At 33.5% G+C, this 25,047-nt stretch overlaps 1 protein-coding gene across 1 annotated transcript in view; it reads right to left on the reverse strand.

The window, feature by feature from the left end:
- Nucleotides 1-7,971: 7,971 nt before the first annotated feature.
- The window catches only part of LOC123524572 (tyrosine-protein kinase SRK2-like), a 65,419-nt gene continuing 48,343 nt past the window's right edge, over nucleotides 7,972-25,047 (reverse strand). Inside the window, exons 13-14 of the mRNA XM_053534635.1 lie at nucleotides 19,898-20,062; nucleotides 7,972-12,046 (exon numbers count right to left, since the gene is read on the reverse strand). Coding sequence (XP_053390610.1) covers nucleotides 11,880-12,046; nucleotides 19,898-20,062 — 332 coding nt within the window. The 3' untranslated portion in view covers nucleotides 7,972-11,879. The remainder of the gene's footprint in view (nucleotides 12,047-19,897; nucleotides 20,063-25,047) is intronic.

Consider the following 25,047-nt stretch of genomic DNA (forward strand, 5'->3'; position numbering starts at 1 on the left):
CCGTATTATGCAGTTATGTACATGTTAGAAAATGCTACACCCAAAACGCAAAAAGCAACACGCAGAGCGGTGCTAGGGGCGTGAGAGGTGTTGTACATTTCATTACATGTCATGAACAGACTCAATCAAACCGAGTCTGCTATTATTATTCTTGGTTGCATTCTTTGCTTCCAAAGGATCGTTTTACAGATTTTATTATTCATAGCTATATGCATATATTTTTAAAAAAGTAAAATAGAAAAAGACAAATAACACAACGCAAGAGGAAAACCATAAATGCAAAAAGCAAAACACAGAAAGCAGATAGCAAACAGCAAAAAACATGTCGCACCGGGATTCCATTATATAGTAAGTAATTCCAATCTTTTACATAATAAGTGTTTTAGTGTTACATTTCATTAAAGGTATAAAATGTACTAAATAGGTAATCCAGCAGCATTTTCGGGCTTGGTACATAACGGCTGAAAGAAAAAATATTTTCTTCGAATTATTTTTCTGCAAGCTGGTTCCTGTTTTACTTCATTGTTGACCTATGCTTGACATTTTGTAGCATTTTCAGGGAGACTTTGTGCATTTATAGACATGTAATTTGATTCCACGTTAGAGTGTAAAATTTTCTTATTTTGTGTTGTTCAACAATCATGACTAAACTTATACATTGTAACTTGTACATTGTATTACACAATCTGTTGGTATTATTTTAAACTGTCTTAATGCATGGCTTACCAAAATTAATAATAAAGCATCCATTGTATTACATAATTATCGATCTGATAAGCATAATTGTGCTGAAACAGTAAAATCAGTGAGCCATCACTTGTATAGTTCAACAAGTAATTATTTTTCAGTCACTGTAAAACTGGTTTGTGATATTTTCAACTAACTTCAATTTTTAAGACTTAAGCGTTGGTTAAAATACACCGCATTTATTGGTATATACTTTTTTTATTGTCCGTGCATTCAATTATATATTGTCGCCAAATCAGATACGTTACCTTCAATTGTTAAATCACTAGGAAGTGAAACAAACGTAAAAATCTTATCTTTATAAAAAATTGGAAAGATATAAGTCTACTGAAGTCAAAAAAAAATAAAGTATTACTGTTGCCCAGACAGCATTTTTGATATGATTTTAAATTTTGATAAACAGTATGTTACGATAATAAAATTCAAAAACATTATTGAATGATTGCTGCATGATTTTAAAATCAGCAATCGATTGTTTATATTCCCTTACAGAAACTGGAGAAGTGCCCATACGCATTTCACTTATATGAAATTCTTAAGTTAATGAAATGGCAAAGAAAGAAGAATTTAGATGTTGAAACCAGATTAACGGATATGTTACCGATATTTTAACTTCGGAATGTGTTCTGTGCTTTAGGGGTGCAAAAGTGATAATATTAATATCAGATATTCACTGAGTAGATGCAATAAATGCCACCAATGTGGAGTTTACACGAAAACGACATCTCTTAGTTGTACGTGCAATTTTAGAATTTGATACATATAAATGTATTATTGGGCAAAATCTTACAACACATATAACTTTTACAATGTTTCACTTTGATAAAAAATCAAATTTTATTTAGTTTAATATAACTGTGTGGTATTGAAAGTACAAAGCCTGTATGAGGTAAAAATCTACATGGGCGCACTATGCTAGTTGAAAAATACATTTTGAAATGTATCTATTTAATGGTGCTGAAAATTCAAAAACAAATTCGTTACTATCAACCACTTTTTAATACAGGGCATTGATTTTGAGTATCATCTATAAAGGAAATAAAACATTTTAGTTTTAAAGTCAGATTTCTTAAAATAAACTGTGTTTGCATGTCTTAATTTTTCATTTCTAGCTAAGCTTATGTTTACTAAGATCTCAGGCTAAAGAAAGAAAAAAAACTGAAGCCTACAGCAGGTCAAAAAAGTTTGACAGCCTGACATTTAATATAGTTACGAAAATTCTGGGTCCTAAACAATAATAGCAGCTTAAACATCATGAGGTATTTAGAACATATCTGACACTTTTTAAAACAGATTTACTTACTGAATACAAATGTTAATACATGTAATCAAAAATAAAACCATCAATGACCGCTAAATATAAAAACAAATTGCCTCAACGATTAATTTATAAAAAGTTTTGGTTACAGATTTCAATATAAAATTCATAGTTAACGTATCTGATTATTTTTTAAGAACATTATAAATAGTGTCAATTTGTGCATTTACAGCCATACATGATGTCTAACATCTCTCAGTTGGTATAGGCTGATCGCAGCTGTGATTACACAATGTTTTACAGAGGTCTCACAAAGGTCAGATTCAGATAGTGACAATTTGTTTGAGTTGTACTCCCCGTTTCTGAAACATTTGTTACATCCCTTCAGTGAATATATGATATTAATTCCATCACTTATGCATTTCTAAAACGCAGAATAATGTAACATTCTGAATTTAAAATGTCAGTAACGTATCTGTTCATCACGTATCTGGTTTCACCATTTAAAGTCTTTTTCCCTTTCATTTCCATTTATGTAAAGATACAGAATTTCATGTTAGTTAAATGCGTATCAGCAATTCTTCTGTTCTGTTAGGGAAAATAAAAACATCGATTGCTGAGTGTGAAATCATGCATCAGTCATTCAATAATGTATGTGGCTTTTGTTATAGTAACATACTGTTTACCATATAATAAATGTTCTCTGTAATGGGCGCACATTACTAATAAAGATAAGATTTTAATATATGTTTCACTTCATAGTAATTTAACAAAGGAAGGTAACGTATCTGATTAATGTTTTGGCGACAATATATATTTGAATGCACAGACAATGAAAAATATGTGCCAATGATGATGAATTTTGGTAGGTCATGCATGAAAACAGTTTGGAAATGATACCAAAAGATTTTAAAAACAAAGTACAATAAGTTTATAAGTTTATACAAGATTGTTGAGCGACACAAAATTAGGCAATTTTAACACTCATACGTGGAATAAGTGTAATAAGGTAAATTTACTTTTCTATAAATGCAAAACGTTTCCTTGAAAATTGTACAAAATGTCAAGTATAGATCCACAAGGATGTAAAAACCTGAACTAGCTTACAGAAGAAATGAAAATGACACTTTATCTTGAATAAAATTATTTGTTTCTTTTAGCCATTATGTGACAAGCCCGAAAGTGCTGCTGAATTACCTATTTAGTACTTTTATGTATACCTTTAAATGAATTGCAACATTAACACACTGAAAAAGGCACATTATTATGTAGAAGATTGAAATTACATGCTACATGTATATACATCATTTACTAAATTTATTGGACATAATGTGACCATGACATAATGTAACCATTCAGAAATGAATCCCTGGAACATTGTAGAAAACACGCATAACTTTTATAAGTTACATGTAAAGCAAAATACATGATTGCGAAGCATTTTCAGTCGATTTCTACCAACAGCAAACCTGTTAAAATGCATAAAATGTGTTGGGTTTTTTTTTCGGATTTTTGGACTCAATGTGACCACACTATTTCAAGAAAAAATTCACCGCTTCGAAAATCTCTGCAGGGTAAATGGCAAAACGGCAACACTCACATAGAAAAATAATATGTCGTTGGAACCGGAAAGTTGTTGGCTGGAACATGGTAGGTAAAATATATTCAAATATGATGAAAAATGGCAGGAAAATACAATAAAAATCCTTCTAGTACAGCGGGGAAGCCATTAACATTTACTATGCTAAATTTCTAAAATAGACTGGTCCATCATTCAGTTCAGGCAATACCATTTATACTTCGAAGGGGCGTCCACTCAAAATTAACTGACTGAATAGCGAACAGTGCAGACCATGATCCGCCTGGACGGACGTGCAGGCTGATCTTGGTCTGCACTGGTCGCAAAGGTAGAATCAGTTGCCACCAGCAGGCGTAAGGTTATGTGATCATAAACAAAAGTCACGTGATCACCCGCCCTGAAATACAATGCTCTTAAATATCGAAACACATTCAACAAACTTTTGACAATGAATTTTCTTAAAAGTCTTTAAAATATGGTATGAAATTTGATTGAGAGGTCGAATCAATGTAAATACGTGCAAAATAATTTCAAATCTCATCCGCAAAACTTACTAATACACGGCAAGAATGTCAATGATCAAAACTCGAAAAAACAACACAACTGCCCTCGCTTTATGCCATTTAAAATGTGACCTCAAATTCTCCACCATACTTTTCATTATTCTGTTTCCAAGTTTTGCACGAGACTGCTGTCATTCACGTAAAAAATCGGGGTCAGACAAGATATAAGTGAAATACGATCTAAACGTAATGAATTGATAATGCAGTTCAAGAAAATCTTTATCTCATAATGTATGTTGTATTAATTACACTTACACTGATCTGATTAGCAGTCAGTTTATATGTGACTTTGTATTTGTTATTGTTGTCAATTTAAACTATAACGGAAGTGCCTCACAACTGAAAGCGGAAATGACTTCGATTCAGAAAATAGTCCGCTGTAAGTAATATCTTTTAAAGGTCCATAGAAATTAATAAGGACCTCGGCCATTTTCCTATTCAGATTGGCTATCCAATTAAGTAAAAAATGACCTAGAGCTAGGCTTCTGAAACAGCATAATAAAGATAGGCAAAGATCATTTTTTGATATATTCGATTAAATTCTACAATGAAAATATGAATATTAATCATTTTTCTGTTTTAAACATCTTTAAACATCACCCCTAGTGACGCAACAAAATATTTTACATTCCTTTGTAAATAATTATTATTAAAATTGGTATACTTGGTCACAGGGGTAGGGGTGGGGGAGTGTTAAAACTTGAAAAAACTACATACAGATATTATGACACTTATTGCATGTGTTTTTTAAACCTTATCTACAGCTTTAGTCTCTCTTTTTTTGGAAATATTTCAAGCATACTAAACACTATAATAAATGAATAGTTGACATAGAAAGCCAATCTTGAAAGCAGACTGATCCTGATAAGTATGAATTTTTCAATCAGGTCTGCTGCCTCTTGACAATAAAAGTCCGTCGATTGAGTGCCATCAGGACTGAGACAACTGCATCTGTCGCAAATCAGGGATCAAGGAAGATGCTAAGACATATTCAATTAGGTGTATGTGTCTTCAACCTAAACATGATAAAGAGATATAGACGAACTTCTATGGGAGTAGTGCCACTGTGGTGCAAGTGCCTTTTTACCCTTTGTAGGACACAATTATGGTGCATTTTAAGAACAAACTTTGCTTTAATTCAAACCAAAGATCCACTGGATCTAGCATCCTCCACTCTAACAGAACTACACCAGACACCAATTTTTACGGCTCCTGACCCTAGTGCCTCCAGAACAAATACTGACTCCCACAGAACTAACACTGACGCCCACAGAATTTACACTGACACCCCCAGAATAAATGTTGATACTAGCTAGTGAAGTTCTGTTCTAACATTGCTACATGATATATACTTCTCACGCCGAGGACGTCCCGCAAGAGAGTGCCCACGCCCAGTTTCTCACCCGGCCGCCAGGCTTCGGTTCTGTTCCTGATCAAAACGGGACCGGCCGACCCAGGCCTTGGCATCATCGACCCACATGGGCGGCGGTCGCACGGCGCGATCGCGGGTCTTCCCAGCTCGAGACAGTCCGAGCAGTGGGGTACCGGTTCCCCTCCAGGAGCCACCCGACCGTGGTTCCCGGGCCTTGCGGGACGCACGACGGGACAGGCGATTCCGGTTTAAAGTGATTATATACATGGCAACTGGAGGTGAACTATGCATTATCAGATATACATCATGTACATGAAAACAGGGGGTAAACTACAAATTAGCATATATTAGAGATAGACCCTAACATTTTCATTGATAGAAATACATTAAATAAAGTCTAGAAATTGATTTCCAAGTCCTTGAAATTAACAAAAATGATTTCACAAATGTACAATGTATGATAGTTTTGCTAATATCAATAACAGAAATTTTAATATTTAATTCAAAGTTGTGATCCGCAAAGAATGTCAGCTCTTGCCTTGGGCTAGTACTTTAAAGCAGAGATATTTATTAGTTTATTTCCCTTGCAATTACACAATAGAGTAGAAAACGAAAACGGTTTAAAACACAATATTATACATTTTTGCACAACAAAATCGTTTAGGATTTATTAATATGTGTTTGATTTACCCCTGAACCACTGGTTCCTATGGTTTTGTCAACTTACTTATGGTAAAAATTAACTTTTAACAAGCCGATAATAAAATGAAATACCAGTAAGTATTTTATAGTGCAGATAATACAGTTTTGCTTGTATCAAAATGTCACAATAGAAGCACTTTTGTAATACATAACACCTGGTAGGATTAGTAAAGGTGCAATTATATTGATCTCTTTTTCCTATGCCTACATATATACATGAAAACAGGCGGTAAACCATGAATTAGCATATATACATGATAACAGGTGATAAACTTTGTATTGGCATATATACATGAATATGAATTAGCATGTATAAATGACAATGAACAGCCAGTGAAATATGAATTAGTACATACATATATGACAGCGACTGTAATCAAGCCTTTATTATTCACGGTGAAAGAAAAAGAAATAGACAGCGGCTTTTGCTCGAGAAGCATTAAATGTATAAGAAATAACAAAAAAAATCTCATTGAGGTGAACAGTTATGTAAATAGCTTTACAACAGAGAGCGCATGGATATCAGTTTTAAGTTTTAATTAAGCACTTTATATGTCATATCAAATATATCAATAACTTCGATTTATTCGAAGACGAAAATCATTGATTTTCAAATTTGACAAAAATGTAAATGATAAGCTAATACCCATAAACTTTGATAATGTGGCAGTTGAGTCAAATAAATTCAGGGGTGTTCAAAGATAATCCGTCATAAAATTATCTTGGGGCTATATTGCAAAGTAGATGCCTTGTCTGTATACAACAGGAACGGCGTAACATATAAAATTGCAACAAATATGTCATAAATTAAATATTATACTAGAAGGACATTACGTAGAGATGGTACCTAAAAAAATCAAATTCATCTTTATAGGTTTTTTTCAGAGTGAAATGATAGGTAAGTGCACCAATTTTCTAAATATATATATGGTTTACCTCTTCTCCATGTCAAAAATAGAAATATTTGATATCTAAAACATGACTTTCTCAAAATATCTGAAGCAAAATGGACAACTCTTGTATTGACCGTGTTTCAAAGATTTTAGGACTTCCCCAATTATAGTCTATATCAAAAGCTCCCACAGCTAAATAAATTCAATAGAGTACAAGTCAAATGGTTTATCGCGGCCAGAAATTTGTACAAACCGGACAGAAGTTGCACAATTGTCATTTGTGCAGGAAAGAAGCGTTTACCATAATGTCCAGTACTGGACAGGTATAGTGACCATGCACGGACACAGCCAAATTTTCTCAGAGGGGTCCGATCCCCTGCTTCCCCCCCCCCCCCCCGTCCATGGAAATTTAGAAATTTAGCACTTCATTTTTTGCATTCTGGGGCAGTTTTATGGACTAACCTTTTAAATTTGGGAAAAAATGATAAAATCAAGCTTTCTTGAAGGTAAAATTCTTAGTTTCTTTTAGATAAATAATATGAATTATGTCGGGGTCGTATGTAGCAGCAGCCGCATATACTTTACATGCAGTCCTAATGTTGCCTTTTTCGAAAAACATTTTCTTTCCTTCTTGTCTTCTTTCCTTTTTTTTTAAAGATTTTCCAGAGGGGGTCCGGACCCCCAGTTCCTCCCCCACCCCCCGCACCTGGATCCGCGCATGGTGACATATCACGCTTTCTGTTTATGCAGGTAAACTTGTGTTTGGTTAAATTTCAACAGAGCACAATTGTCTGAACAGTGTACAAACTCATTACTCTTTTTTTCAGGTAATGGTGGAAAAAAAGTGGTAGAAAATGAAAGCAGTAACATTTTTATTAAAAAAAAATAAACAATGAGACAAACATTTCCAACATCTTTGGACGGTTCAAAAATCCCATGTTAAACATACGATAAAGCCCGAAACGCGTGAAAATGTTCCGAATGTAAATCGGGGGAAGTAAGCGCTCTATGCATGCGTCTGGATTGAATAAACTGGGCGAGTCTACTTATTACTTGAGGATGAAAAGAAAACGTGTTTTTTAAATGTTGCTCTTAAACAAGGGTGGCGGTTGAACTACTAAAAGTACAACAACAGTTAATTCACAACAAATCGTACGGTATGTTTTATAATCAGTAAAAGCTAGTCGTATTTACGCTTATGAGACCTGTTTCACCCACAAGTAAAGAATTCACAGGTCCATCATGAAATATTTTCCCCAGCAGGTACTTGTCCTATTCAAAATGATCGCGGCCTCATCGGCCGCGATCAATAAGGTAAGTTTACTCTACTTTCAACATTTTGAAAAAGCCTATACTGAACTTCCTTTTGTCTTTTAATAAAGTCAAATTCCAAGACTGGCCAAGAGTCTAAAACGCTTGAAAAAATTCTGAGTGAAAGAGAATGACATGCTCTTTATTATAAGCTTACCAAAACCATACCAAAAATGTACCTTAAAGAAGTTATTAAAGATTTTATATTGTAAACAAACCCCTACACCATTTTACCATCAATATATTCCACTCATGAATGCACTCAATTCAGGTGATAATTGTTGATATATTTGTAAATGAGAGGCCCCAACAAAATACATTTTTCAAGTTGTGTAAACAGTATAAGTTTTAAATTAATGTTGATATCTGTAATTATCCGATTATTTTGTTTTTCAACAATAAATAAAACACCTTTTAGTTTATTTAGGGTAGTTGACCTGAAAGAAAATCATCAAATAGAGTAATCTCCATATGCTTTTTCAGCATTTATTCGTTTTTCAAGGAAAGCAAATGATCGTGCTTTTCCCTCAAGAGAATGTTTAAATTGAGAATTGCTTAAAATACATTACATAGAGTCATTGCCTGTCAGCTACATTAACATGTAGTAATTACAACCACTACCTTAAATCATTATAATTATATTTGACGCCAATGAATTTTTGTGTTACCAATTTAACTTTTTTTGTTATTTCTCATTGTTGGATATATACATTTTACATTTTGATATATAAATGTTGTGTAAATCTGTCACAAATTGACATAAGGGCCTTATTTTATCTGTAGTGTAAATGCAGGTATTGCATCATCTTTTTGTAAATTTTTGAGTTATTGAGGTAAATGTCAGATTTCACGCATAAAATACCTCTCATGTTTTTCTGTATTTCATAACTTAAATTTCCATGTAAATTTTATTAAATTCGGTTCAGTAATAAGAAAGCTGATATTTTATAAACTTCAGTAATTTATGTTTTTATCCCCAAAACCACTATAATGGGCCTCAAATTGTCAATTTCAATCCGCGCCAAAGTAGTTAGATTCCCCGGCTATATCGTGAATCCCGTGAAAATAGAAATAGTCAAGAGTTCACGCATAGGCCGTGAATCCCATGAAATTTAGTATTTGGCGGGACATTACCCTTTAAATAGACTGGGCTAGATATGCCTTGCGCACACCACCTTCCGACATTATAGACGAATCTATGTCTGAATTATTTTCTTGCTAGAAATTTATGCTCGATCGAGGTAAGAAGTTTATTTGTTAGATTTTTGTATGATTTTTGCATTACGATTTTTATTTGGTAAATTTTTGTGCATTCTACAGAATTCTGTAACATTTACTTTTCGGCATATGATTTTGGCTAGTTTCGGTATGTCAGGATAATTTATTAATTTTTTCAGACTTTTGTAAATTATTTCGAAAGAGGAATCTAAAATGTTTCGTTTATATAAGATGTAAAATTTGCACTGAAATTTGTAACATGATATTTATAAAGTACTGTTTCAAAAACACATGTCAAACATTTCGTTGTTATGGAACGCCATTACTGCATTGTATTGTTATGTATAAATCTATATGGCAAGTCTAGTATCATGTATGTAATATATTATTGTAATTTGTAATTGTGTGCCAGTCTATAGCACATCTAATTAATGTCCGTTGTAGTGTATGGCATTAGATATTATATCGATACCAACTATGATATAACGTTTGATTTATATTGAATTTTGTTAATTTGTAGTTGTAAATAATAGCTGCAGTTTATCATGTCCGTATCTATAATGTTTCATCATATACTTTTTATATTTTTTTTTCATACTTTAACTTTAGTCTTTTAAGTAAGTAATTTTTGTGATAATGGAAGTAATTAGTGACGTATTTTAATCATGTGACGTCTGAACTTAGTAGCACATACGTTTTGTATAAGTAGCACGTATTATTTATGGGAGCCTACGGAGGTATGATGTACCCAAAGGAGCAGTTATATGCCCTGACTTATTTGTTTTGCTATGGTGCTTACCATATGTTATATATTTTAGCTTCTTCCGCCAGACGATTTTTCCTGGTGATGTCATAACCCGGAAGTGCAATGCCCGAGGTTCACTTGTCTTCACTCGCCTGGATGTGATATTCCCAGCGCAGAGCTTTCGTCCCATGGTTGTGCCGTAAACCGCAAAGACGCTGATTTTTGTTATCCTCTGAAGTCAGCTCAGGGATGCAATCACCTACCACCATAGGGAGCCAATACGGAATCAACGTATTCACGGTTTAAAGGGACTTTATTTCAAGATACGTTTTGATATTGTTTGTGCTACTTAAAGTTCGCAATTAAATTAAAGAACTGTGACACGTCACCTTAGAATGGAACTGTAAGATCTTTTGTATCCGGAGATACTGAACTTTGATTTTTTTTCTTTCTTATAATCAGTTGTTTTTTTTTTCATATCATCTATTCATTGTTAATAATCATCTTATGTAGATAAATTTGTAAATATTGTAAAGGGTGTTGATTTGTTCTGATGGTTACTGTCGCCGGTACGGCCTTTCCTGTCACAAAATCAGTGTATCACTTTGAGAACAGTAAATAAACAACTTTGGCTAAAAGATCAAAACTCAATAACGTTTCTTAATGTCGTTAATTTTCTTCAAAGGAATGTATGCATTATTTTATATAATCTTCATGCATTACTAAACTTCCTATCAGGGCTTCACTACAACTTACAAAATAACTGTCAGTGTAAGTCATAAGAAAAGCGTGCATATTGTAAATTGAATACAAAGGATTTAAACAAATGTAGGTCATATTTTGTCTGCCTGGTAAGTTGTTTGAAAAAGAACCTATCTGATTTTTTTTCACTTTTGATCAATGTTTAATGTTGGCTTCAGTTTACTGATCAATTCAGAGTTGTTCCCCTTTGATTTATTTGGTTAGGTACCATCTCTACATTATGTGACTGATTTTAATTAGAATTTTCATAATGACAAATGTTTAATTATGTTAAAGTATCTGACAAAGGTATGGGCAGAAACATATTATATCTACATTTAACCTAATGGCTCTATGCAACATTAAATCTTGTAATATAGACAAATTATTTATGGATAGTCATTTGTAGGCGAAATAGTCTATTATTGCAAATGTTAGACTGATAACTCTGTACCTCCTTGTTGATTTACCTGTATTGGAAAATAACCAGTGTCCATCGTTTTGAGGTAAACTGCCACACTATCAAAGTTTATAAGAAGATCTTTACTATATTTATTTGTCATCAGAATAATAGAGCTTCAGCACACTTTTTTCTAGACAATAATCAATATTATGGAGTTATTTGCATAAAAGCAATTTAGTTCATACCTGGATATATAAAACTATTAACACCTACGTATCTACCATTAAGACAATATGTGTTCCAATGTCTCAAGTATTTGCAATTTCATTCAAATATCTTTTACTTCTTTAGTGTTTTGTTACTTCAGCATAAGCACTTTCAAATATCTCCACATAATTTGATGGAAACAGGCCGCGTGTACCATTTGTTGTTGTTCCCATCCACCAATATTCGTTTGCTGGATCCACATTAGTTATAATGTCGTCTGTGTAAAGAGATATCTCGTCGTCTGCTCCTAGATAACATTAAAATAAAAGTTTGGTAAGATACTAGTATGTATCTAATGTTTATCGGTTAGATTTTATGACAAATGTATGATATGCGATACTTAAAACTGATGTCACCTCTGCACATGAAGTTCGTGTCATACAAAATTCACTGAGCGCACTTACAAAAATGAAAAGTTACTTCTTGCTGAAGTAGAATGCAAACCCATACAACCATTTCTTTCAAAATTTCTCGACTTTTATTAATTAAAGAACTATATAAAAATATTAAAATTAAATTCTTAAATCAAGTAAATTTAACCTTTTATCTTTGAAAAACAGGCCAATTCACTTATCTTTTACGATTTAAACGGATATTCGTATGGATATTCTTTTTCGACGACAACAACTAAATCTCTATATATCCGAAAAAATAACTCGAATAAGAACTTCATCAACTTGTTTGATGATCCATTAATTCTTTCATGAAAAGAAACTGTTCAAATGGGGCCAAGCGAAAATATTTGGGAGAGGATCTTATAATGATGCTACGGCGTGAGAAAAGAAAAATTAAGAGATGCACAGACCAAGTTTGGTTATGATCCATCAATTGCTTCATGAGAAGTCATTCAAAGTTTTGTTCTTAATATTTAGCACTGGCGACCCCTAAAAGAACCAATCAGAACCATCTGAACAAAATTTCATACACGGATGCCTTGACCAAGTTGTATATAACTAAGACCAGTACTTTCAGAAGTAAAAATGTTGACGCAGTTAGACGGAAATCAGTCGCCGGACCATCCATCTATACTAATAGCTCACTGAAAAAATTCAGATGTGCTAAATTGAAGTACAGGTCACAGCCTATTAAAGACACGGAGCTGGAAACTTAAAATCCTGCATCTTCTCTGAGAATAAAATCTATGAACGCACTGACAGTATTTTTTGGGAAAATGCAAACCATTTGGAAATTGATAAAACTGTATTATTACCAAGATAGTAAGAATATCTAGCGTTTACTATATTGGAGTTTTGTATTGGAAATAAAAAAGAGATATAACAATCAAATATATTTTAATATATGCTAAAACGTTTTAACTAACAATTTGACTAACTACTGTTTGATCAGGCGTTGGCCAAGCCTTGTCGCCAACAGAAATTTCATGTATTAAAATCATATAAAGTGTCCGGCGAATGTTGAAAAAAAATTACTCCTGTGCCAATTAAATCCGCCTAAACCTAACTATATCGATAGGTCTTTTTCACAAAAATATGACTCCTCAAAAAACAACCAATCTAAGACAGATGGCGTGGAACTGTTACTCTATCAAAATCGTGAAAGATCGGTACATGGGTTTCAAATATCTCGAGATGTCTAAAACATTAAATATCATCCTAGTATGGTTATAACTTAAGTAAATGTCCACATACTAATGTCACAAATAATCAATTATCCCTTGTTTTTCAAAAAGAATAGATGGCAAAAACGCACATTGTATAAATTAGTATCATCATTATTATACTAGATGTATATAGCGCCCTTTTCATGTTAAACACGTTCAAATGCGCTTTACATATAGCTAGGGCCCGAGTAACAAAAAGTCGCTCCGTTAACGAAATTAGTGCCCAGCAGGTAATACAAAAGATATTGATTGTTCCAAGTAGCTACATGTAAAACCTTGTATTTTGGGAAACTATTGATTGATATACAGTACCGAATTGCGAAATCGATATTTTTCAAGATGGCGTCCAGTATGGCAGCAATACATTTTTACGCTGGTTGATGTCTTTGCATTGAGATTGTGGATGTTTGAATTAAGATTTTAAGAATGTGTTTTAACAAACTGATAGTTAAAAGACTAAATATTGTCACAAAAAACAATATAAATCTGTAAATTATGAATGTAACATTTAACTGTCAAAAAAAGGAGAAACATGCACTTTTTAATAAGTTGACAGGAAATGATTTTACAAAATGTAATTGATTTAAGCATTAACAATACATATCACAAACATTTTTTGTAATTTGTAATGTATACGTAGCAGCAAGATTGTAAAAAAAAAATAGTTTATAAACACTATCCATTAAATTATTCCATCTTTGACATCGTACACAACTCGAGCACACGATCTCAGTATTTCACTCTCATTAGGTACATGTATATGTCTTTGGATTAGATAAAACGTTATTTTGTTTTCTTTCCAATCAGATGTAGTTTCTAATTTGTTTCTAATTTTAAAATGAATTACATCAAACTGTAAATTAGTTCACTATACGCCTATCCGAAATGTTACTGCTAACCTTGCGGTAGGATAGATGCAATATTGTGCTGTGCTTTCAGTTTAAATATATCATTTCTGCACATACATTTTAAATACATTAAAACTTGCAGCATGGCTCTTAAAGAGTATATATGTGCCTATAACTGATATGAAACGACCCGTTTTAGTTAAAATTGCATGTTCTGCCTCTTATATTATCCAAAGCGGCTATAAACCATATACATGTAGTTGCGTACGCCAATTCTTGGGATGTTGCACATTTGATTTTTTCATAAACAAATTCAATTAAATACATTCTGTTTTTATTTTGCTAAGGTAGAGTTGTTATAATTGCATGGTGGGTATATAGAGCTTGTTAGAAAGTTTTTTTTCATAACCGTTACCATTTTTCATAAAAACAAATTTGAAAGTAAAGAGAAGAATTTGTTTACAACTGTTTTAATCGTTGTTTGAATTGTGATATTTCAAAGTGAATGAAACATAGCAGTTTGATTGGAAAAGTCGTTTGGGTTGTGTGTTTTGCTTCTGATAGGGTTGACTCTGAAAGTGGATTTGATAACATAAACATGCAACATTGAAAGAAATATTAACTGTCCCCGCCCTAAAAGACGCTGGAATCACAGTAGAATGTACAGAACTTCCTTTACGTACCTGAAATGTAATATTGTATTTCATCCTATTTTCTCCTTAGTGAAATGAAACCTCAAATACAGATTTTATTTTAAACCTTAATCAAGTACAATACCCGTATCGTTCAAGCTATCCCAAACACCCCTAAGCGAAGGGTATCAAATGTCAGCCTCATTAAAGTACCATAAATTTGTGAGCAAGTGGTTTCTAAACAATATATCATGCTATCTGGGTGATATACTTTATTTTTTGAATACTAATCCTTGCTTTTCCACTTCCCACAACAGCCCCACCCCTTTTGGCCACAAAGTCTAAATTATCACAGATGAAAACTGTTAATAAAGTTAAAAAGTATATTTTTGATAGAGACTATGTATAATCTGGACACTGAAGAAAGGGGGAATTTTTGATTGCCAAAGTTATTCGAGAGAAACAACTATGAAATGTTATTCTCATCTATCAGCGGTTCATCATCGACATTGTAGACCTCTGATATGCGAAATTGTGAAAGGCTGGCCTCCTTACGACACCCCACTACCCCTTCATCCGGCTCCCTACTTTCTCTAGTTTTGAAATCACTTTTACGCAAATATAAGGTGGTGGTATATACTTCCCATTTAATTAGATTTGCTTAAGCGCGCCGCCATGTTGAAGAACTGGATGAAATTACTAAATACAATTAACTCCTTCACATTTTCACACTTTATGTAATTACTTTGCTGTCTAACTATCATATTAACATGACTAACGTTTTATCAAACAATTATAGAAATACTTGTTAACAAGAAATAACACTATCTTACTATTAGGATGGTAATTACAAACTTCCTAAGCTTCAGAATCACCTGTTTTTTAGTTTGGGGCCTTCGTGGCTAAGTGGTTACGGTCGTTGACTTTGAATTACTTGTCCGTCCTCGCCGCTGTGGAATAGAAACCCCGCTGGAAGTGTACAATTCTTTCATGTAAAGAAGCATTCACCTGGATTACGAAAGATTGGTGGCACCAACTAGGTTTTACGCTAAACCCCAAAAAGTATTTGAATAGTACTTTATAGCTCCATTAGCGAACTTACGACCCTGTCTGCTTGAGAATGACCAAATGTTTGGTGATAAGCCTCTATTTGCTTTTGAATGGAATAGAACTGCTTTGTTTTGATAATTCTGTTTTGTAGAGATACACCTGGTATGGATCACATTTATTTACACATCTTACTTTGGAACATGCTGGTGTTAAACTGTTAGGTTTGGTGCATCATAAACAGCATTATAATTCGCTAGTGGTGTTTTGGAAATTAATTGTTATATGAGGCACCCCATTGCATGCATTTGTTTCGTTTCGCTTAGAGCTTAGTTTGTAGTCTTTTTATTTTTGTGATTATGTTAAAAATGTACACGTCATAAAATACACTACTGTGGGGTTTTGATTTGGGGGATTCTGCGCTTAAACAATTTCTCTGTTTTTATATTTATTCTGTTTTAAAAGCAAATGATTATTTTAGGTAGTCTATATATGCTTTAGCCATGCAATGACCACATTAAAAAGGAAGTGTTTTCTTAGTAGATCACGTCTAGTATACACGTAATATAATTCAAACAAGAAGTAAGATAAGTACACTGTGTCACAAACTTGTGTCATATTTCCAGCTTTTCATTCAGGACTTTTATGAAGTGTGGTCTTGTATAGTGGTGATATGAAATATATTTGTTTGTATGTATACTTAACATTTCATATTAGTTTGCAAGATAAATATTTGCATAACTCATGAACAAATTGAGGGTGAAGCGTAAGAAGTCTGAGTGCGTTTTTATTGATATGCACTTAGACATCTTTCGTATACATCCCTCAAAATTTAAAGAAAGAACCACTGAAAAGCTGTTTCAACAGGTGTAAGTGTTTGATGCTGAGTTAATCAGCTCCGAAACCGGCAATAACCTATTATGTCGGCAACGATATACACGTCGACTATTTGTCCATTTTAAAGTTAGCTTTATGCACCATTCAGAATGTTGATATGCCACCATGATTACCTGTGAAGCTAAGCAATACAAGGTTAGGTTTTTCAAAAGCCAGTCTGCTTACCCTTTTAGCATGCAAATATTCAACATAACTGAGACTCAAAAATTTTAGAAGTAAAAATCCTGGTATACCACCACCCATTAAAGAAAGGAAGGAAACGACATTCATTCATAATGAGTCTTTTTGGCTACATGAATAATGCATTAATAGCTGGTTCTCTGTTTGATATTGCTTTCGCTATTCCTCGCACAGAAAGCAAAATAGAAACACCCTTTATGGGATTCGAATACTTTAGTCTTTTTTGAAATTTTTAAACACAAATGTTAGTGTAATACCGACTCGACTAGACGGGCCTGAATAATGGAAAGTGTGACACTCCTCAAGCTTATTCTAACGGATAGTCGGAACATATAATTATTAAGGTTTAACTTGCAAAGAACTGGTTAAATATCCCCATTAGTGTTTTTGCCACTGACAATTCCAAACCGGTATACTGTTGTAAGGATTGATTTTGTGAGGCTGTGTGTTTGGAATATAGCCATTCCTATCGGGTCTATAGCCTTGTTTTCACGCTGACCTACCTGATAGTCACCTGGATCCATATAAGAGACATATGCCATTTTATCCAACAATTTACATTTTATTTTAATAAGACGCATTGTTTAATGTTAAAAGGTATGATGTGCGATTAGCTCTACATCTGGAATGCACAATACATAGAAAACGAGCACTAATTTTAAAGAGCATTTACACAACGCCTTAAAGATCAATACCTTCAAGAATGGACTTCATTTATAAACGATAGCTCTAAACTGTCGCTATATAGAAATTTCAAAAATGCCATTGTACAAGGAAAGTTTCTTAACTGTGTGACAACCCGTAAATATAGAAATGCACTGGCTAAGCTAAGAACGTCATCGCATGATTTAGAAATAAGGAGAGGTACAGCAATATAGAAAGAGATCAAAGAATATGTAAATTATGTCAGCTGGAGGTTGAAACTGAATTTCACTTTGTATTAATAGGTCCTGATTTACTGCATATAAGTAAACAATATATACCAAGTTAATTCTATGCTAATACTTCCATAAACAATTTAATATACTGATGGGTTCTCAAAATGTTACTCTTTAAAAGAAAGGAAGTATCAAGATACTGTTATAATGCTCTCAATGAAAGAAGGCATTTATTAGAATGTAGAAATATAGATGCTGCTCTGTAATGATATTTGATACATTTTATTGTTAACATTGATTACTCTAAAAAAAACTTCTATAACTTATACATTTCTTACAAAAGATGTGTGAATATATCGTTTGTATCATATCTATGCATAAAGTAAGCATAATTGTAATTGTACCATTGCCATACATTCTGCTATCACTGTCTGAATTAGATTATCCTTATAGAAAATACAGAAGGAAGTAAAAGAAATGTCTTTGTAAAATTGAATGGTTACACCACACATTGTCGAACATAAATTATTAAAACTATGTTGGTATGGGCCGGTGGCCGAAATCAATAAACTACATTGTCATTGTCTATAAAATGTAGGTACAAATTGTAGACAAAACACGCATTTACAAACAAGAAAAGAAAAACAGGTTGAAAGTAGAAATACAGCCTTCAAGGAGTACATTTTAATATGTTAAATTCGGTGAAATTTTGTTCTTGAATGACGAACTTGATCTTTCATGTCTATTCAAATATGGTTGAAGATAACACTCGGAAATAATGTAAGAACTTCTATTCATGCATTTTTCTTATGCGACTGTGCGTGTATAAGCATTTCGGATAGCAGTATCCGAAAGTAATGCAACTTATTTACTGTCTGATGTAATTTATTATAAAAATCAGGAAAATCAGCAACTGTTTCTGATTTGAATAAAAGCAAAAAAGCATTATACCTAAAGAGAAATACGTATACCGCATGGACTTAAGTACTGATATCATCTGCACGAGTCAAATACGGTGTGGAAAAGGGAATGATTTAGCGTTTAGGAAATTGTTAAATTAGTTTTTTTTCACATGTTGTTGCGTATACTATACAAATCAAATATATTTACATAATATATGTGATTCATGTCTATATAAAACTGAGCAATTATCAAAATTATCATGCCAACCTTTTAAAATGAACTTTTACAAGTTATTAAACTATTTAATGTAATATTATAAATATAACTATCAATATTTTATTCTATGCAAATATTTAGTCATTTGACAATTCATTTGTGCAAAATATTTTTCAGTTCAGCTTTTAGAAACCTGCAGTCTTAAAGCAAAGACATCAACCCACGTTAAGATAAAACGCCGCCATATGGACGCCATCTTGAAAAAATTCTATTTTGCAATTCGATAAATTATAATTATTATTATTTTCTCAAAATATAGAGGTTTACCTATTTAAAACATTCAATATATTTTGTATTACCTGTTGGGCAATTAATTTCATATTTCAATAGCCCAGGGTCCTGACTAATATAGCAAACGCAGCCACACAGGGCGCGAAATTCATCCTCTACTAGTACAGACACAGAGTGATCTGACCAGGACAGAGTGAGATAAAGCCCTCAGAACAGAGAGAAATCCTTTTAGATACAGGCCTGTCCGGCTAACTTAGCCTAGCTCTTTGCGAATAGACAGTCTGCTCCTTTAACGTGCCCAGTGTATAGCACCGATACACGCGAAGTCGTCTTTCCTGGGAAGAACCATCTTGGTTAGGCCGGAGACACTCAAGAGCATCTTAGAAATTTCCAGTGCCTGGATCGGCTTACATGAGTTAATATTCTGCGTAATGGCCTTTTTGGCAATGTAACATATTCTATTTGACATTTTTTTACCCTTCGGTTTGATAAAAGTCTAAAATAGTCATTTCCATGTTTATTAATAATCTGGGAAGCTGTTTTGATAAAAAATACTCCGAGCAGGTTAACCATCGTGAATAATACCTGCTTCATAATCGTACAAGGCTTTCACGCTGAATCCAGAAGTAATGCCAAGCTTGTCAGTGTTGCTTCCCCGGTGAGTTTGTTCTGTTGTTACTGCATTTGGAACGCTTTCATATATCTGTGGAGAAGACACTTGCATAGATTGCTGAGGATCGAGTCGCGTTTCTGAAAGTAATAAGCAAGTCCATGTTTAGATGTACCTCGAGTCAATATCAACTCCATGAATGTTGATGTGAACCAAACTAAATACGTTTCCCTTTTTCTACCCAAACACTCGCTTCTTAAATCCCGTGCATGTACGTCTGTACATCTTGCATTTTAACATATTTAACATGGCACTGTAACTGGCAGAAAGTAGATTCTCCCGATTTTATTCATACTTTAAAAATGTCTGAAGCATTGCAAAAGTGCCTAAACATCATCAATGATGATTAAAAGATGATTTTCGTTGATGAGACAAGGATAATTCATTGAAGATTTATGGTTATACATTCTACTGAAGATCTGGAATAATTTTGGATGCATTACAACTTCAAGTGAGTCAATGCACTTTTATAAACTTATTTTCCGCTATATATATGTTATGTTTTTCATTACAACATGAGAAATTTCAATACACTCGCATGTAAACAAATCGTTCCTGATAAAACTCAAACAAACTTCACTGTAATACCGCTTAATTAAAATACAAACTCGAAATAACAATGGAAGACTGCTGTTGGAAATAAAAATTTGCAATTTATTTGGATATTTTGCTTGGCTGAAAAAGGGCGTTAAAATTATCGAGGGATTTCTTTTTTCGTTTATAAAACCATCATTAATTTGCCAAACTCCTTTGTCACATTACATCGAAGTTGAAGCAAACCTCTGGGATCGGACAGACTGAATTCTGGTTTGGAAAACTTCACGAAATTCAAAATCTGAAACTAAAATTTAAAACAAAATACTAATCAACTGAAAATTTGAATAAACTTTGGCATTTCTGTATGTATTCTCTTTTTGGAAACTAGTAGTTGAAATATTTATTTGAATTCCCAATAAAATGGATATTAACTGCTTAAGGTGACGCAAAGAGCTGCACGAAATGCTCAAGGTGAGGTATTGTGACCGTTTATTGTCCGGCGTCCGTCGGCGTCCGTCGTGCGACGTGCGTCGTCCGTCTTCCGTCGTCGGTTACCATTTGCCGTGTGAACACTCTAGAGGCCATAGTTGTAAATAATCGTTATGAAACTTGGTCAGAATGTTTGACTTGATAATCTCTAGGTCAGTTTCGAAACTGGGTCATGTGAGGTCCAAAAATAAGGTCAGTAGACCAGATCATAGGAAAAGCTTGTGAACACTATAGAGGCCACAGTTGTGACTCAATCGTTATGAAGCTTGGTCAGAGTGTTTGTTGTGATGATCTCTAAGTCAAGTTTGAATCTGGGTCATGTGGTGTCACAAACAAGGTCACTCGGTCAAATCAAAGGAAAAGCTTATGAACACTCTAGAGGCCACAGTTGTATCTCAATCTTTATGAAACTTGGTCAGAATGTTTGTCTTGATGATCTCTAGGTCAAATTTGAAACTTGGTCATGTGAGATGAAAAACTAGGTCACTAGGCCAGATCAAAGGAAAATCTTGTTAACATTCTAGAGACCATAATTTTAGTTTGAAAGTCATGAGAATTAGTCAGAGTGTTTGTATTGATAATTTCTAGGTCTGGTTCAAATTTGGGTTAAATAGGATCAAAAACTAGGTCACTAGGCTATATCAGAGGAAAACCTTGTGAACATTCTAGGGGCCACAGTTGTGACTCAATCTTTATGAAACTTGGACGGAATGTTTGTCATAATAATTTCTAGGTCAGGTTTGAATCTGGGTCATGTGATGTCAGAAACTAGGTCACGGGGACAAATAAAATAAAAGATTGTGAACACTCTAGAGGGCACAGTTGTTACTCAATCTTTATGAAGCTGTGTCAAAATTTTTGCCTTGATAATTTCTAGGTCAAGTTTGAAACTGGATTATGTTGGGTCAAAAGCTAGGTCAATAGGCCAGATCAAAGGAATATCTTGTTAACACTCTAGAGACCACAATTTAAGTTTAAAAGTCATGAGAATTGGTCAGAATGTTTGTCTTCATGACCTCTAGGTCAAATTTAAATCTGGATTACATAGGGTCAAAAACTAGATCACCCGGTGAAATCAAAGGAAAAGCTTGTGAACATTCTAGAGGCCACAGTTGTGACTCAATCGTTTTGAAACTTAGTCAGAATGTGTCTTGATGATCTCTAGGTAAAATTTGAAACTAGGCCACCAGGTCAAATTAAATGAAAAGCTTGTGAACACTCTAGAGGCCACACTTGTAATTCAGTCTTTATGAAACTTGGTCAGAATGTTTGTCTTGATGATTCGAAATTGGGTGATGTGGGATGAAAAACGAGGTTACTAGGCCAGATCAATGAAAATCTTGTGAACATGCTAGAGGCCACAGTTGTTACTCCATCTATATGAAACTTGGTCAGAATGTTTGTCTTGATGATCTCTAGTTCAAGTTCTAATCTGGGTCATGTGCGGTCAAAAACTAGGTTACCCAGTCAAATCAAAGGAAAAGCTTGTTTACACTCAAGAGTCCACTTTTTTGGTCCAATCTTAATGAAAATTGGTCAGAATATTTGTCTCCATGAAATCACAAGGTAAAACTTGTTTACACTGTATTGGTGTGTTACTCAGGTGTGCGACCTAGGGCCATCTTGGCCCTCTTGTTTAGTAATTTTATTCGCTAAAATCGTAAAATTGATCGTTTTATTATAGTAAGAAATTAAATTAACCTATACATTTTTGGAAAGGTCCTCTAAATCGCTTAACAAATAAAAAAGCAAATTCAGTAAATTGATATCCCTTGCTGAACGTGACAAAGTTTTATTCTTGGATACTACGTAATGAAATTATGTTAACTGGCTGCTTGATTTATGCTGAAATTTAAAGATTTTAAAACAAATCAAAGTCAATTACTCTAATGTTAGTTCAGATATATATCCTGAAAATATACATTTGCTTAACTGCCCTACAATGATCTATAGTACAATTCACCAAGATCCATCAATCGCTTACTTTGTTAAGTGGGAATCGGATTTTAATACAATTAAACAGCAATAACTCTGAAATCCTAACGAAAGCTGCAGTGCTCCACATCACTATAGTGGTCTATATCTATTTTACGTTCACGAAGATTTGTCGATAGGTTCCTTAGATACAGTCACAAAACTTATTTGTTGTCAAATCAAGGGGCAAAACTCTTCTTATTCTGGGTCAAGAGGGACAATTCTACATGTGAGCCAAGGTCATGTTCTGAGTAATAATTATGTGTGGTTTGGTTATTATAACTAAAATACTTTTTAAAATATATGCTTTTAGCTCACTTGAGCCAAAGGCTTAAGGTAAGCTTTTGTGACCGCTTGATGTCCGTCTTCCGTCCGTCAACAATTTCTATAAAAGTCTTCTACTTCAAAACTACTATCCAGATTTACACCAAACTTCTCAAGAATGATCCTTGGGTAGCCCTCATTCAATACTGCTCAAAATTAAAGTCCATTCAGGACTGTGGTTGCTATGGCCACCGAAAGCAAAATCTTTAAAAAATCTTCTCTGTTAGGCGGATTTTAGAAATATTTTGTAAAAATGATCAAAATTGCTTCAGCCGAATTTGCATAATGTCATGACGTCAGGATGTCTTTGTGTAGCAGGGCTGAATTTTAGTACCTTATAACCTAAAATGTCAATAACAGTATTCGCAGATTTCAAGCTTCACCGAACTGGACCGCGTAAACATTCATTATTTAGTAGTACTATAGATGTTAAAGGTTTAAATTATCTACATGTTAGGTAGTGATAGGTTGTTTATAGTAAAGCGTAGTAATTTTCGCTACTGGAGCGGGAGTTTTAGTCTATCAACTATGGAAGCCCTGGAGGGACAATTGATTTCCGTACTTCCCACTTCTGACTTCTAAATTTTGCACTTCTCACTTCCAACTTCTTGACTTCCTACTTCTGACTTCCATACTTCTTACTTCTAACTTCCGCACTTCTAACTTACGACTTCTGATTTCCAACTTCCACACTTCTTACTTCCGACTTTTTGACTTCTTACTCCCCTCTTCTAACTTCCGCACTTCTGACTTCTAACTTCGAAGTCAGAAGTGCGGAAGTTAGAAGAAGGAAGTAAGAAGTCAAGAAGTCGGTGTAAGAAGTGTGGGAGTTGGGATTAACTGCTTCTGATAAAAAAGTAAAGTAATAAAGATATTTCTGAACCTTTCAGTTCTGTTGTTTAAAGGGGATTTTTTTCTAGTACTTCAAAGTAATTTTTTTGTAATAAGATAATCAGTTTTAGTAATTTTGACAGAACTGGTGTTCCATAGGCCCCTACATGTATTTCAGTGTTGTAGAAATTCTGTAAGTAGTGAATCCAAGTTGTTTTTTTTTTCTTAAATTTTGGTGTGATTATTTTGTAGTAAGCAAATGATCACTGCGCTGATAATTTTGCATGTTTATTAACATTAATTAACAATCTTATAAATTCTGTATTTTCCGACTTTTCCATTTTCATTCAGCGGTGCGAACAGGGTGACAGAAGCTGGTAAAATGTTAGGCGGTGTATGTATTTGTTAACATGTACTTTTAGGCAGGTATAATCCCATTGGAATTTCATTCATAAAGCTAGATCTGTAGTTACTGTAGTAATGATTTATTGGAAATTAAGGTCGGGTAGTGTAGCTGATTTTAGGTTAGTAGATAGGAGAACACTAGAAATCGAACTTCATTATTGCAGAAAAATACAACTTGATGCAGCCTTACAACCTGTATAATATATTCTTGTTAAAATAGTTTGTTCATTTTCAGAGACTTTGTACTCCAACTGAGTTGTTAAACAAATAATTGTTTACACATATTTATGAAATTTTGGGTCAATTTGATAAGCAATTTTCGACTTGTGTTTCTTTTTCCAACGGTAAAAAATTTAAGTCATAGTCTTTCACAAAAAAAGATTAACTACATTTAGATTAAATTTCAAATTAAACATGATTGTTGTTATTAATTTCAGAAAACACAGTTAAGATGTAAACTGCAGTGTAGTTTATATATTAAATTCTTAAAATAGTGTTTGCCATT

Source organism: Mercenaria mercenaria, unplaced genomic scaffold, assembly GCF_021730395.1.
Source record: "Mercenaria mercenaria strain notata unplaced genomic scaffold, MADL_Memer_1 contig_3874, whole genome shotgun sequence".
NCBI classification, from domain to species: domain Eukaryota; kingdom Metazoa; phylum Mollusca; class Bivalvia; order Venerida; family Veneridae; genus Mercenaria; species Mercenaria mercenaria.